Source organism: Aricia agestis, chromosome 16 (assembly GCF_905147365.1).
Source record: "Aricia agestis chromosome 16, ilAriAges1.1, whole genome shotgun sequence".
NCBI lineage: Eukaryota > Metazoa > Arthropoda > Insecta > Lepidoptera > Lycaenidae > Aricia > Aricia agestis.
In genome coordinates, this window is record NC_056421.1 from 10,618,739 (window position 1) to 10,631,897 (window position 13,159).

Genomic DNA, 13,159 nt, shown 5'->3' on the forward strand with positions numbered 1-13,159 from the left:
TTGTGGTAAAATAGGTTATAGGTTGTAGGCCAAGTGGAAAATTTCTTGGTTCGTAAAAAAAATCACATTTAACCTTAATTTGAAAAAGGAATTTCGAATTACTGATAGAGGTGGCAAATTAACAAAACTTTGTTAACTTTGTTGTTTGCTTTGTTTTAAACAAGCGACTCAATTTAACTGAATTACTTTATCGCCACTTATAATGAATTAATAAAAATATTTTCAACGAATTATAATATGGTTAATAAATAGGTTTTCTATATGTTTAAAAATATTTATGATGTAATTTGGATATTTAAGTATTGAAGACTCAACAAGTATTGATCATACCACATTCATGCTAAACTTTGGAGACGCTTAAAGGGCCATTTTGACATTTAAAGTATGATAATAACTGACGTAAAGTACTTTACAAAGTACATTTCTACTTTAAATTCCGCGTGCTGTTTTTCTTCTTTGCATACAAGTATGAAGATTTTTTCTGACAATAATGTACTGACTTATTCTGACAAAAAAAATAATTTTAAATGTAAGTGTCCAAAGTTTGTAAGGCTTCTGGATACGTCATACATTTTGAATAAACCATTACTTAACCGTTTACAATGACTTTACAACTTTGGACCTAAGCAACATAAGATGTTTGTCTTAGTCCATTATGTGTGACCCAAAGCAAATGTCAAAGTTCCCGGTCAAAATAATGGCATATTCAAACTTCCGACCTTTGCCAATTATATACCTGACGAGCCCTTTGTGATAATATAGGGCTATTATAACGTTACTTTAATATTCGATAATCCGTTAAACCCTTCTCGATTTGTGCAAACTTTTTTGCGCAAAAACTGGGTTGACTGTGAGAAGACGTCTAAATAGATTTTAAATACCTAATTAATTTGGTTGATAGTTCCTTATGTCCTTATTTCTAAGGATTTTTGACAGGAGTTTATTTTTTCAATAGCGTTGTTGATTGGTATACTAAAGGTGGGATTTCACCAAACACACATAAAACTTAGTTTTATAAAACTTAGTTCCCATTGAACGCGTTCATGCTGCGACATAAATCTCGTTTTGTTTCGATTGGATTTCACAAACTTCTTTTGATCGCGATTATTAAATCTAAGTTTACGTGACGTCACGCGACTATTTTACATGTTTTCATCATTTTAAAGCTTTTTCACGTTAATTTAACTACAAAATAGTAAGAAACAATACATAAACTAACAAACGAATGTGTCAAAACTGTCATCTTGACATTTGTTTTGTCTATGTTTTTCGTTCTGCCATGACAGGGCTTGAACGGGTTTTATGACGTTAAACTTCGGACTTTGGGCGTTCAGAAGATAAAACTCGGATTTGCTGTGAACGCGTTCAGTTTATGCTGGTGAAATGCATTACGATGTTATAATCGCTTTTATACGTTTTGAACCGGTTCAGAGTGCTTTGAACGCGTTCCATTTCTTTGGTGAAATCGCCCCTTATTCATTTGACGTTAGCCATATCGCCATAGATTAACAGCGATAACCTTAATATTTCAGATTTCTTAATAAATTTAGTCTTAGCTGTATTTGCTTAAAATAACTATAACAAGTATTTTTAAAATTTGTTTTAGTCGACAAAGATATTGGTCCATTTATCTTCACTAGACAATTAGATACATATTATGTATCTCTATTTACCCTCATTATTTACATTACTAGTGCCAATATTTTGGAGCATTAACCGACATAAAAAAGAAGGAATAAACCGTTTTAAGTTCGCGAGGCGTATTGTAAGAGTTAATGACCCGAGCCTTTCATCCGCCAGACTATTGTTGTAGCTCCAGACCGAGCCCGATTGGAGACTTCATTCCAGGGCTTAGATCACACTACGCAACCTTAAGGTGACGCCTTGATAATTTGGCTGTAGCGATATCGATTTTTCTCAGCAATGACTAAAGCTAAGAAATTAAAGTTCATTGTCAGTATTCATCATGTCTTTGTCTTTGAATTACCCATAGCATAACACGATTGGTCAACTTTTATAACACAGAATAATCAATCAAAAAGACCTCTGTAAAAAAAGGGATTCCTATTTTGCCAACAGAGGAGAGTGATTTAAGCTTCCAAAATTTGTACATAAATTGGTTCATGCATACACTTTAATTTGCACATAGCTTATATGAAATGTATTTATTGATAAAGGTATGCTTATACGGGCAACTAAAATTGCTCAATTCTAGACAATTCTCGTCAACTATGGTCTATGACGTCACGACTTTATTTAGCAATTTTCGGAAACAAGCAGCAATAATGCGCTGGAATTTCCAAGCCCATCGGATATATTACGTCAATTCGTATCTGCGACATTGAGCGATATGAAATATCTGGAGCAATTAGAAACAATATCGCCGAAATAATTGCCGCACTTTATTGAAATTGCTCCATATTGCTCAACTAATTGCTCCAGATCGGTCCATTCGTGTCACCGAGCAATGGTCCGCTTATACGGGCAACTAAAATTGCTCAACTCCAGTCAATTCTCGTCAACTTTGACGTCACGACTACATCAAGCAATTTACGGCAACAAGCAGCAATATTGCGCAATACAATATTGAGTGATGTGGCTATAGAATATTTGAGCGATATGACATTGAGCGATACAATGAAATAAATTGCTCCATATTGCTCAACTAATTGCTCCATTCGTGTCGCCGAGCAATTATTGCCGCAATTATTGCTCGTGTAAGCGCATCGATCCTTTCTGATCAACGCAGCAAGCGACCACGACCGATAAAAATTCAAATTAAATGCCACTTTATGAGAATTTATGACCAAACAAAACCAAAAATCTTCCCCACTACAAAGCAGCGGCGGCATAGCTTGGATAGGTCTGTAGACCAATGTCGTTAGAAAATGAAACCAGCCAGGCCAGCGTTTCCCAAAGTGGGCGCTGAAGGCCTAAAGGGCGGTGTGGGACTCAAAAAAAAATGGCGGCGTTTTGGGGGGACTAATATTACCGACAAATTTGTGGCAAAATCCCCTTAATTTAAATTAGGAATTTAAAAAAAAAGGTATAACAATGGGTGCGCTAAAACATATTTTGTTCTCAAAGTGGGCAGTGCACAAAATAAGTTTGGTAACCCCTGCTATAGGCTATAGCGAAGATAGTATTGTATCTCCCATAGACTTAATATATACTGTCGTAGGTTTATGGTATCTCCAAACCATTCGCGATTGAGGACTTCATCCAGGGCTAAGATCACAGTTCGCAACCTTTGACAGTGAGTCATCACTACAAATATCAATATGGCTGACTCTCAGAATAAGGATATAAGTTACTAGAGAACGCCCCGCTACTCCGTTGCGCCAAAATACGTTTATCGCGCCCAGAACTGTATATTATTCCGCAACGTATAATGGTAAAGACTATAGAGCGCGGCTCTTGACTCGGAGGTCGTGGGCTCGATTCCCGCGTTGGAAACATGTTATTTCCAAGTTTGGTTAGGACGATGCAGGCTGATCACCTGATTGTCTGACAAGTAAGATGATCCATGCGTCGGATGGGCATGTAAAAAGTAGGTCCTGCGCATAATCTCTCGCCAGTCGGCCCGTCCCACTGGGTTATGAGAGTAAAGGAATAGAGAGTGCTCTTATGTACTGCGCACACACTTGGGCACTATAAAATTACTCCTGCGTACCTGGCCTGGTTTAAATGAAACCGGCCACGTCACCGAAACCGGTGTGGAAGCTATTATTATTATTTTTCCGAAATGAAAATATCCTATGTCCTTTCCTGGGTACCAAATTTCAACAAAATCGGTTCAGCGGTTTAAACAGGTAACACACAGACAGGCACATTTTTATTGTATTTACTATTTATATAATATTTAGTAAAGCATCATTGGTCAGTTTTAACATCTTTATTTTAAGTATAGAGTATAGACTTAACAAAGATAGTAATTAATGTTTGTAAATGCGAAGTCTTTTAATTAATTGTCTGAGAGCCAACCTAATTTAATGTTGTTAGAGCACGTAGCCTAAAGAAAAATGATGTTCAAATATTAAGTTCGCATTTTATTAACAAGATGCTATGTTATCTTTTTAGTTCTCAGACTATAAAATAATATATTTTATTCTTTAATATAAGTACTTCATTTTATTATACAGTGTACAGTATCGAGTCTCCAGCTTTATTAGTCACAATAAACCTTGAGGCTATTTAAACGAAAAGAAAGGTTTCGAAAGATGAAAGATTTATTGTGACATATAGTAGATATATAAAAAACAGTGTGACATATAATAGACATAATATAGTACATGTATTGAATTTTATAACCACTAATAAAGTGTTTATGATACTTTATATCAATGCATTTAATGAAAAAGCTCTTCATATACTATACTGTATATTATGTTAAAACAGTTTTTCCAATTTATGTATTTACGGAGTACAGAGGCGTCGTTACACGAACCTCCAAACTTCTGTCTAATCCGGGGCTCCGGGTAAGGATGGGAACCTGCCCGGCTTAACTAGTCCCGGCGCCGAGAGGAACGCTTCAGTTTGCCGAAATGTTCCCTTGTTTTGGTGGAAGTCCGGTCCCTTTTGAGGTAGACCGGCCGATCGTGGAGGGAGTCCTGTGTTAGACAGATCCAGGACAACCCTCCGTATACGGCTGAAGGCAAACCGCAGGTGGTTTTAGTGGGTAAGAGTCCCACATACCCCCGGGGTACTTCAGCTGAACTTAAGCACATCCCCAACCCGGGGCAGTGGGTACCCATAAAGGGTTTTCCCTGCGCACCAAAAAAAAGGGCTTTCTGGGGTTCAAGCCTCTCTAAATTTTCTTGAGTTTCCAGTAAGATTTTTTCTGATATCCTCAAACAACCCCTGAAGCTTCCTATACGCCTCGCTAGAAAATAATATGAATTCTACATTAGGTAGTAATGTATTATGTAGAGCTGTAAGGTTGTGATCAATTAAAAAACAAGATATCTAGATTAATTATTATAAATATAATTATTATCTGTACTCTTTAGCCAATCCTTAAAGTAAGGCTTTCATTGCTATCATAGAAAAAAGTTAAGCATCATTAAATTTAATCTTTATAAGTATTTAAACAAGAAGACGTGAGTGGAAGAATCGAACAAGTAACATTTCCTAACATACGGACGATAACTATTTTTTTCCCTTATTATATTCATAAAACTTGTAACTTATTTACTTCATAACCTAGCTAATATATCTGGCTACATATATAATCCACAGTCTTTCTATTTCAAATATTTTCCGGCGGAGCGGAGCTTTCATTTTTTAAAAAACCGGGAAGTTTTTTCATGTTACTTACCCTATTCTTCCACTCAGGTCTTGATTATTACAGTGTCTCTCACAGCAATTGAAATTCAAAGAATCACACATTGAACGTAATAACAATTTATTATCAGATCCTATAAACCGTCACGCTATATTAAAATACAAACGACATTACGCCGTAAATGACTCGAGTAACAACATTCTTAGCGTACATTCCCGAACATTCTCGAATTATTGAATTGCCCACTTTAATGAAATTCTAGATCACGATTAAACTAACGTTTAAGTTTCTCGTTATCTCGTTAGCGAGGCGTTGGTGGAAATATCACACCTTGGAAACTGGTTGGTGACAGTTACAACCAATGGTAAGTGCAAGTTTAGAGATAAGTAAACTTTATTGCTCAGTCTATTATAGTTAAGAAGTATAGATCTATATTAAAGGATTTCGAAACTTAAGATTCAGCGTAACGTAAAATCTATTATTATGATAGACGATAGTAGAGGAGGGGAGGGTGTTATTTTTGTAGTCATTCGAGCGTCATGGAGATTTAGTAGGTTTTGTACATTAGATAAAACTGATTAAAAAATATTGTGAGCGTTTTTTATTTTAGTGGTGGGTTCAGAAACTGCAGCCATTTTAAAGTTTTGAAAAAGAAAATATATTCAGAAAATTGGTTATTTAAGTCAGTTACAAAATATACATTTTAGACGGCAAGGACTAAATCATTTCGTTTAGTGCAAAATAAAATATCTGCGAAGCTTAGTTACGAAAATATGAAGCTTTACTTTTTTATATTTTAAAATGTAGCAACAGGCTTACCAAACCTTTGAATCGTCAGTGCTTTATATGGAAGCTTCTTTGGGGTATACTAAACGTAAACATCCAGTATCTTAATCTGACAGATCCGATGACATTTCAATGTAAAAAAAAATAATTAACCCATCACATGAGAAATCTGATTTCTATACCACGATAACTAGACACAATATGTCGGAAGCCTATATAAACTTAATCTGACACGCTGGAGCTACTCCCGAAATTCCCTCTTCCCCTCCCCAACTATGAGTTTAGACCTGAGGTTTAGACTTTAGAATCATTGACAATCATAGACCAACATTCGAGGATTTCAAAACTAAGATAGGTAATTGGCGTATTTTACAGAAAAAAACTTTTAAAATGAGAAAAAGTTGAATAATTTACATTAATTTGTACTCGTAATGCCCGGTTTCTTAACAGGTGTTTATCTCTTCAACGGCGCTTTTATTGGTTTAGATTTTAACGTTAAAACCAATGAAAATCTCTAGTGAAAACCTCAGAAATCGGCCAAAAACCCCATAAAACCCCAGCCGTGTGACATATTTTTTGCCTCAGCCAGTTGGTACTTTTGCTGTCGCACTCAAACACGAATAATAATTACTTAAGGGTCTGTTTTACCACTTCCTGATAAAGTGCTATCTGGCACCACTCCTCATTCTCCATACTCTATCTGTCAAGTTAAGTGGTGGATAGCCTATCCGGCACTTATCAGGAAGTGGTGAAACAGGCCCTAACTGTAACTATATAAAGATTTTGACAATATAAGCCCCGTACATTGTTTGTGAAACTCTTCAATTAATTGATGTTTAATCAAAATGTCGCTGAGTACGACAGTTATCTCATTTTTTAGGATATTTGGGGCAGTCTACTTTTGTTATTTGTAGATACAAATGGTCTAAGATAAAATGATCCAAGTTAGATGGTCGATATTGTAAGGCGCATGATCTATACGATCTATAAAAAGTGAAACAAGAATAAGAGTTATTTTAACAAGTTTTTGTGCAGTTCAAGTGAACAAGTCTGGTTATTTTAAGCGCAGCTGTAAGCTATCCTGGTGTACAGATCTTCTAAATTTAGGCTTTTACTTCGCTTGTGTGTTAGTGAATACTTCTTTAGAACTCGAACAGCAAATATCTTGCGCTTGTTATAATTCTAGACGCCATATTACAATTTTGAATTTATCTTATTTGAAATATACGTTGTTTAAACAATGTTTTAGACTATCGTCGATGCCAACAATTGCCTATTGTTGAAAACCTTATGTTTAAAAGATCAATTTGTTTCAAAATAAAATATGAAAAATTGCCTATTGTTGAAGACCTTATATTTAAAAGATCAATTTGTTTCAAAATAAAATATGAAAAAGTGTGTTATTTGCGAAAGTAATAATACTTTCAGAAATACCAATAATACCAATAAACCAATAATAATATTGGTCGTTATTATTTTAATTTTTAATTGAGTAACAGAGACTCTTATTGAGACCAATAAGCCTATTATAATTATTCCTATTAATCTTATTGCCTAATTATAATGAGTAGATGTTCTTAATTAATAATTAATATACAGTCTATGATGGCAGAACTATAGTTTAAACTAGCAAAACCTACGGTCGGAATACTCAGGAGTCAGAAATCTTTATCATAAGATTGCGAAAGATAAACTTAATTATTTCGTTCCAAAAGTAACTCAATGCGGACATACAATCAATAAGATAGCGAGGCGACGCGATGCGACTTTAAATTACTTGCAGTTTATCAGATAGCGCAGGAAACGATCCGAGTCGCGACTCAATCGATTACGAAGATGCACGGCATCGATGCATTAGCGATTATGTGCGCCTGGTACATGAAAACCTGGTACACGAGCGCCTGGTACATGAAAACCAGGTACACGAGCTCCTGGTACATGAGAACCTGGTACACGAGAGTCTGATACTTGTGCGCCTGGTACATGAGAACCTGGTAAATGACCCATGAGTACCTGCCACCTGGTACATGAATTTGATCCTTAACTCTATAATTGATCAGAGTTCTTTCCTAAAGAAAATGTGATTAAAAACATTGAAGATCCACCCCTCTTTAAACATGTATCGATACTACTCATTTGGAGAGATATTATAATAAAAGTTCATATTATATTTTTGTTAATTTCTTAAATTTTAATTTTTAATAAATAAAAATATCTAAATGCGGTCGTTAGTTTGCAAATACAGTTTGTAACAAAAATAAGTGATAATACTTTAGGGTGTGTACGTGTTCCTTGTAGAGAGTTTACTGTGAAAGTAGCAGCGCTGAAAGACGATTTTTTTTTTTCACTTTTGTATGGGAAAGGGCCCGAGCGCCACGAGTTTCCCCATACAAAAGTGAAAAAAAATGGTATTTCAGCGCTGCATATTTCCTGAAATACAGGAAAGCTACAAAATGTAAACAATATACTGCTATTCTTCATAAGAAAAAGCTTTTAAAATCGGCCCTGGAAAACGCACAAACATCGGTTCGGGAAATCGGAAAATATTTTCGAGAACGTTCCAGACCCTGATGGCGAATGGTCTCATCAATTATTTTTCAACTTGACAGCTAAGTATAAAAAATCTCTCGAATTAGACGCTTGTTTGTTGAAAAACTCTTCTATTAAAATAAAAAATTTCAAACGCTATCTAAAATAATATTGTCCTTATCGGAAAATACGTTTTGCCTTATTTTGCATTATTTACTATACAATGCTGCAATCCATACTAATATTATAAATGCGAAAGTGTGTCTGTCTATCTGTCCGTCTGTCTGTCTGTTACCTCTTCACGCTCAAACCGCTGAACCAATTTTGCTGAAATTTGGCATGGAGATACTTTGAGTCCCGGGAAAGGACATAGGATAGTTTTAATCCCGGAAAATGTACGGTTCCTGCGCGATAAACGAATTTTGGCGCAACGGAGTTGCGGGCGTCATCTAGTAGTATAATAACTTGCTAATAACCTTTTTATTCGTAAAACGTCGACTAGTATACACAGAGTATATAGGTATATAGATCTTTTTACTTGAAAGAGAGTTAGAACTATTCATATTAGTTAAGTTAACCCTCTGACAAGCGCGTCCATATATTACGGCAGTATAAAACTGATGACTCATCATGCAGTCTTTCCAATACGTAAGAAAAGCTGACAATTTCAGGAATATGAAATATAGACCGTGGTGAATCTACGAACAAAACATACGTTTTAACCTGCCGGCGGCATTCTAAAAATCCTTTTAAAAGTGTTTGAAGATACGAAGTTTTAATTTTTTTTTCTCTGTTAACTCCTTTAATGATGTATCATTAACCTGTGGATCCACATAATCATCATTATTCATTATTATTATTATATAAAGTCGTTGCAATTATAGGTTTTGTCCCTGTCCGTCAAACAATTCTCCTTGTATAACGTTTCAGACAAGTACATAACATTATAATTATTACTGCAACGCCTATGTAGATCTTTTTATTAATAAGGGTGTTAATGTTTTAAGAGCTTTAACGAGTAAGCTTTTAGACGGACGTAATTATTTAATGTGAAATAATTTCTTTCTTTTTACAGTTCAAGCAAAACATTTTTAGGAGCGAACTAAAACTTTACTTAGCTTAGTTAGCTTATGATTGAATAAAATACAGTATAAACATCATATCAATATAATTTCTTAATTAATTATGTATCTATACTATATATCTACATTCCTACACTACAATTTTACACCGAGCGCTTTTTGTAGAGACTAAAAATTGTGTAAAATAGAAAAGTACTAATTTTTTGCGGTAGCAAATGATTTGTTTTAGAATAATTACAGTAAGAATGTCGAATTACTTATAGTGTTCGAAAAAACCATGGAGTCGTTAAAATTATATAAGATCAAAAAAAAAAAACAGCGCGGCGTATAAACAAAACTTTCACGCCTTTCAGCCGGCCCGAAGCCGGGGCGAAAACATAGAAATTATTAATCGATTTTCGACCTACCGTCTCACGTCTCAAGGACGTTTTTGGGTAAATACGTTGCTTAAGTCTAACTACATCTAAACGTACCTGGCTAGCATGCAGGACCTCCAAAAATATAGTAAAAACACTAATAAATAGTACGGCACGCGTCATTCTTGCGGCCGCGGTTCGCTCTAGCCCCGACCGACGTATGCACTGGACGCCAGAAACCTGCGTACTAGTTGGCCCACCCGATCCGTACGCGTACCTAGCGTATATATCGACCCTATAGCGGGAAAGGGATGCAGCATAAAATGTATCTAGTTAGACAAAGACAGAGATGGGGTACCGCGCATGCGCGCTGAATTTAATACGCAACAGCAGAACTCAACGTCGAATCAAACCCCGTCTTACCCCGTCTGGGTTTCCCGATGACCCATCATTTTCACAAGTCACAATAAAGGTTTGAATCTTAATCAAATGATTAGGTATACCTTCAATAAGGATCTTCCATTTGTAAGGAGCGAATTCAGTCGGGATGTAATAAAATGAAAATCTATCAGTTTGTCGTTCATAAGACCTCTATAATAATATTCAGTTTCGATGTGTGGGTTTAGACATATTGATATTATCTTATTTATTTTTAGCACACCATTAAGTATTGTCTTAGGGCCTGTTTTACCACTTCCTGATAAAGTGCCGGATAGGCTATCAACAACTTTTTTGACAAATTCTCCATACTCTATCTCTCAAGTTAAGTGATGGATAGCCTATCCAGCACTTGTCAAGACGTGGTGAAACAGGGCCTTAATGAAACCTTTAGCATATTACTCCGTGAATCGTGATACTACTGTATTTTATTTCAATGATTTTTAATCATTTCATCAATATGAAAATAATTTTGAAAATGACTCTACTGTCACTATGTTCAACTCATAACACATGAATATTGATCATTTAGCTAATATTGTAATTTTTTTTAAGATTTTGGGCCCGTTTCACCACTTCCTGATAAAGTGCCGAACAGGCTATCCACAACTTATTTGACAGATTCTCCATACTCTATCTGTCAAGTTAAGTAGTGGATAGCCTATCCGGCGCTTATCAGGAAGTGGTGAAACAATCCCTTAATGTCAAATATAATCAACTCTACAATCTAGCCATACGAAGAGTAAGTAGAGCTTAGATTTAAGACTTTACACTATTTTTATTTTGTTTGCAAGAAAAAGAATAAGACGTAGTCATGATTATGAAATTCTACTTTCACCGCGACCGGACTTTACTTTTAAAAAATCACGTATTTTAATTTTTACTTAAAAGTTAAAGCATCACTCCTAAGAACCGAATATCGCTTACCAATAGGTGATCTACATGCTCCTTTCCTAATTCATTAAAAACCTTTTATCTTATCTCTCGTCCATAAGCAATGTTACCATCCTTACTTAGCCATACATACTAATATTATAAATACGACAGTGTGTCTGTCTGTTACCTCTTCACGCCCAAACCGCTGTACCGATTTTACTGAAATTTAGTACGGAGATACTTGAGTCCCGGGAAAAGACATGCGACTTTTTATCTTGGAAAAATGTACGGTTATAAACGAAGTTAAGCGCAACGGAGTTGCGGGCGTTATCTAGTCCATACTAATATTATAAATACGAAAGTGTGTCTGTCTGTCTGTTACCTCTTCACGCCCAAACCGCTAATCCGATTTTGCTGAAATTTGATATGTAGATACGTTAAGTCCCGGGAAAGGACATACGACATTTTATCTTGGAAAAGTGTACGGTTCCTACGCGATAAATGAATTTTAGCGCAACGGAGTTACGGGCGTTATCTAGTATTTTGATATACTTGCAAAGTATTGTCGCATCCATATTTATAACTTATGCATTTAAAATACTCTTTATGAATATGAAAAGATAGATCTTAAAAGATATAAGCGGCTTCTTGTTTTTAGCCGCAGGGCCCGAACAATCGAGACGGATGGAGAAACAAAGAATAGGAAATGGACCAGTCGACGGCAGAATGCAATCTTCTTTTCTTTGTATACTGCATATTTTATAACGTTATTTTCAAATTTTCTTCAAAATGTGTATAATTTCAAAATACGTTTCATAAATGCAGAAGCCACGCATAACGTTATTTTCATATTTTCCTTAAAATATCTATCAAACACCGGCCAAGTGCGTGTCGAGTCTCGCGCAATATAGGGTTCCGTAGTACCGCTAGATTTTTAAATTTTTGTATTTTTCTTTTAAATTCAGCATATTTCCTACTCCCGTGAATTTTTTCACATTTCCGGAAAAAACCGTTCTGCTGGTAGAAGGGGGACACTGGACTCTAACGATTTTTTCCACTTTAAATCTTAATATTTCACAAACGGATCCCTAAATCGGAAAATGATCTATGAATACTCATAATATTTTTTAAAAACCTACCCAACGACACCCCACACGATGGGGTGTAAGCGAAAAAAAATCATCCCGCTTGATGTGTAGGGAAGGTACCATAAAAAAATATTTTTTTTAAATATTTCATGTAAGTACCATTTTGTCGGCATCATTAATAATATGTGCATTCATGCCAAATTACAGCTTTGCAGGTCCTATAGTCTCTGAGCAAAACCGCGGACAGACGGACACACGGACAGACCGAAAGTATAAGGGTTAATTGTAACTACGAAACCCTAAAAATCGTTGCATATTAATTTATAAAAAGCAGAAGCCAATATTATGCAATAAGCTTTTCCATTGATGCGATTTTTTAAGCTAGTCTTTGAGCGCGGCACCCAATCAAGAAATTCCGTAATGAAAATAAATCTAACAGGTCGTCGTCTAACGCATCGTTTCAGTTCGGTAGACTTCGGCACGTGTGCGTGCGACTAGAAATATGCGTGTACACTAGATGCTATGAATAGCTTTACCGCGGCAGTCTCCGAGTACCACACGTATTTTAAATCAGTAAATATCACACAGATCATATGTTAATGCCCAATTATTGCCTGAAAGAGTAACAAACATTCATTAATACGGAAAAAGCACAGGCTACTTTACGGAACCATTCTTAAAAATAATCAAATACATTACTCATTAAAACGACCAAAATTC

The 13,159-nt window shown here is 35.5% G+C and overlaps 1 protein-coding gene across 3 annotated transcripts in view; it reads right to left on the bottom strand.

Annotated features, from left to right (window-relative positions):
- The window catches only part of LOC121734973 (amyloid-beta-like protein), a 144,225-nt gene extending 133,930 nt beyond the window's left edge, over positions 1–10,295 (bottom strand). For all 3 annotated transcript variants that reach the window (XM_042125639.1, XM_042125640.1, XM_042125638.1), the window contains exon 1: positions 10,155–10,295. In XM_042125639.1, coding sequence (XP_041981573.1) covers positions 10,155–10,220 — 66 coding nt within the window. In that variant the 5' untranslated portion in view covers positions 10,221–10,295. The remainder of the gene's footprint in view (positions 1–10,154) is intronic.
- Positions 10,296–13,159: the final 2,864 nt, after the last annotated feature.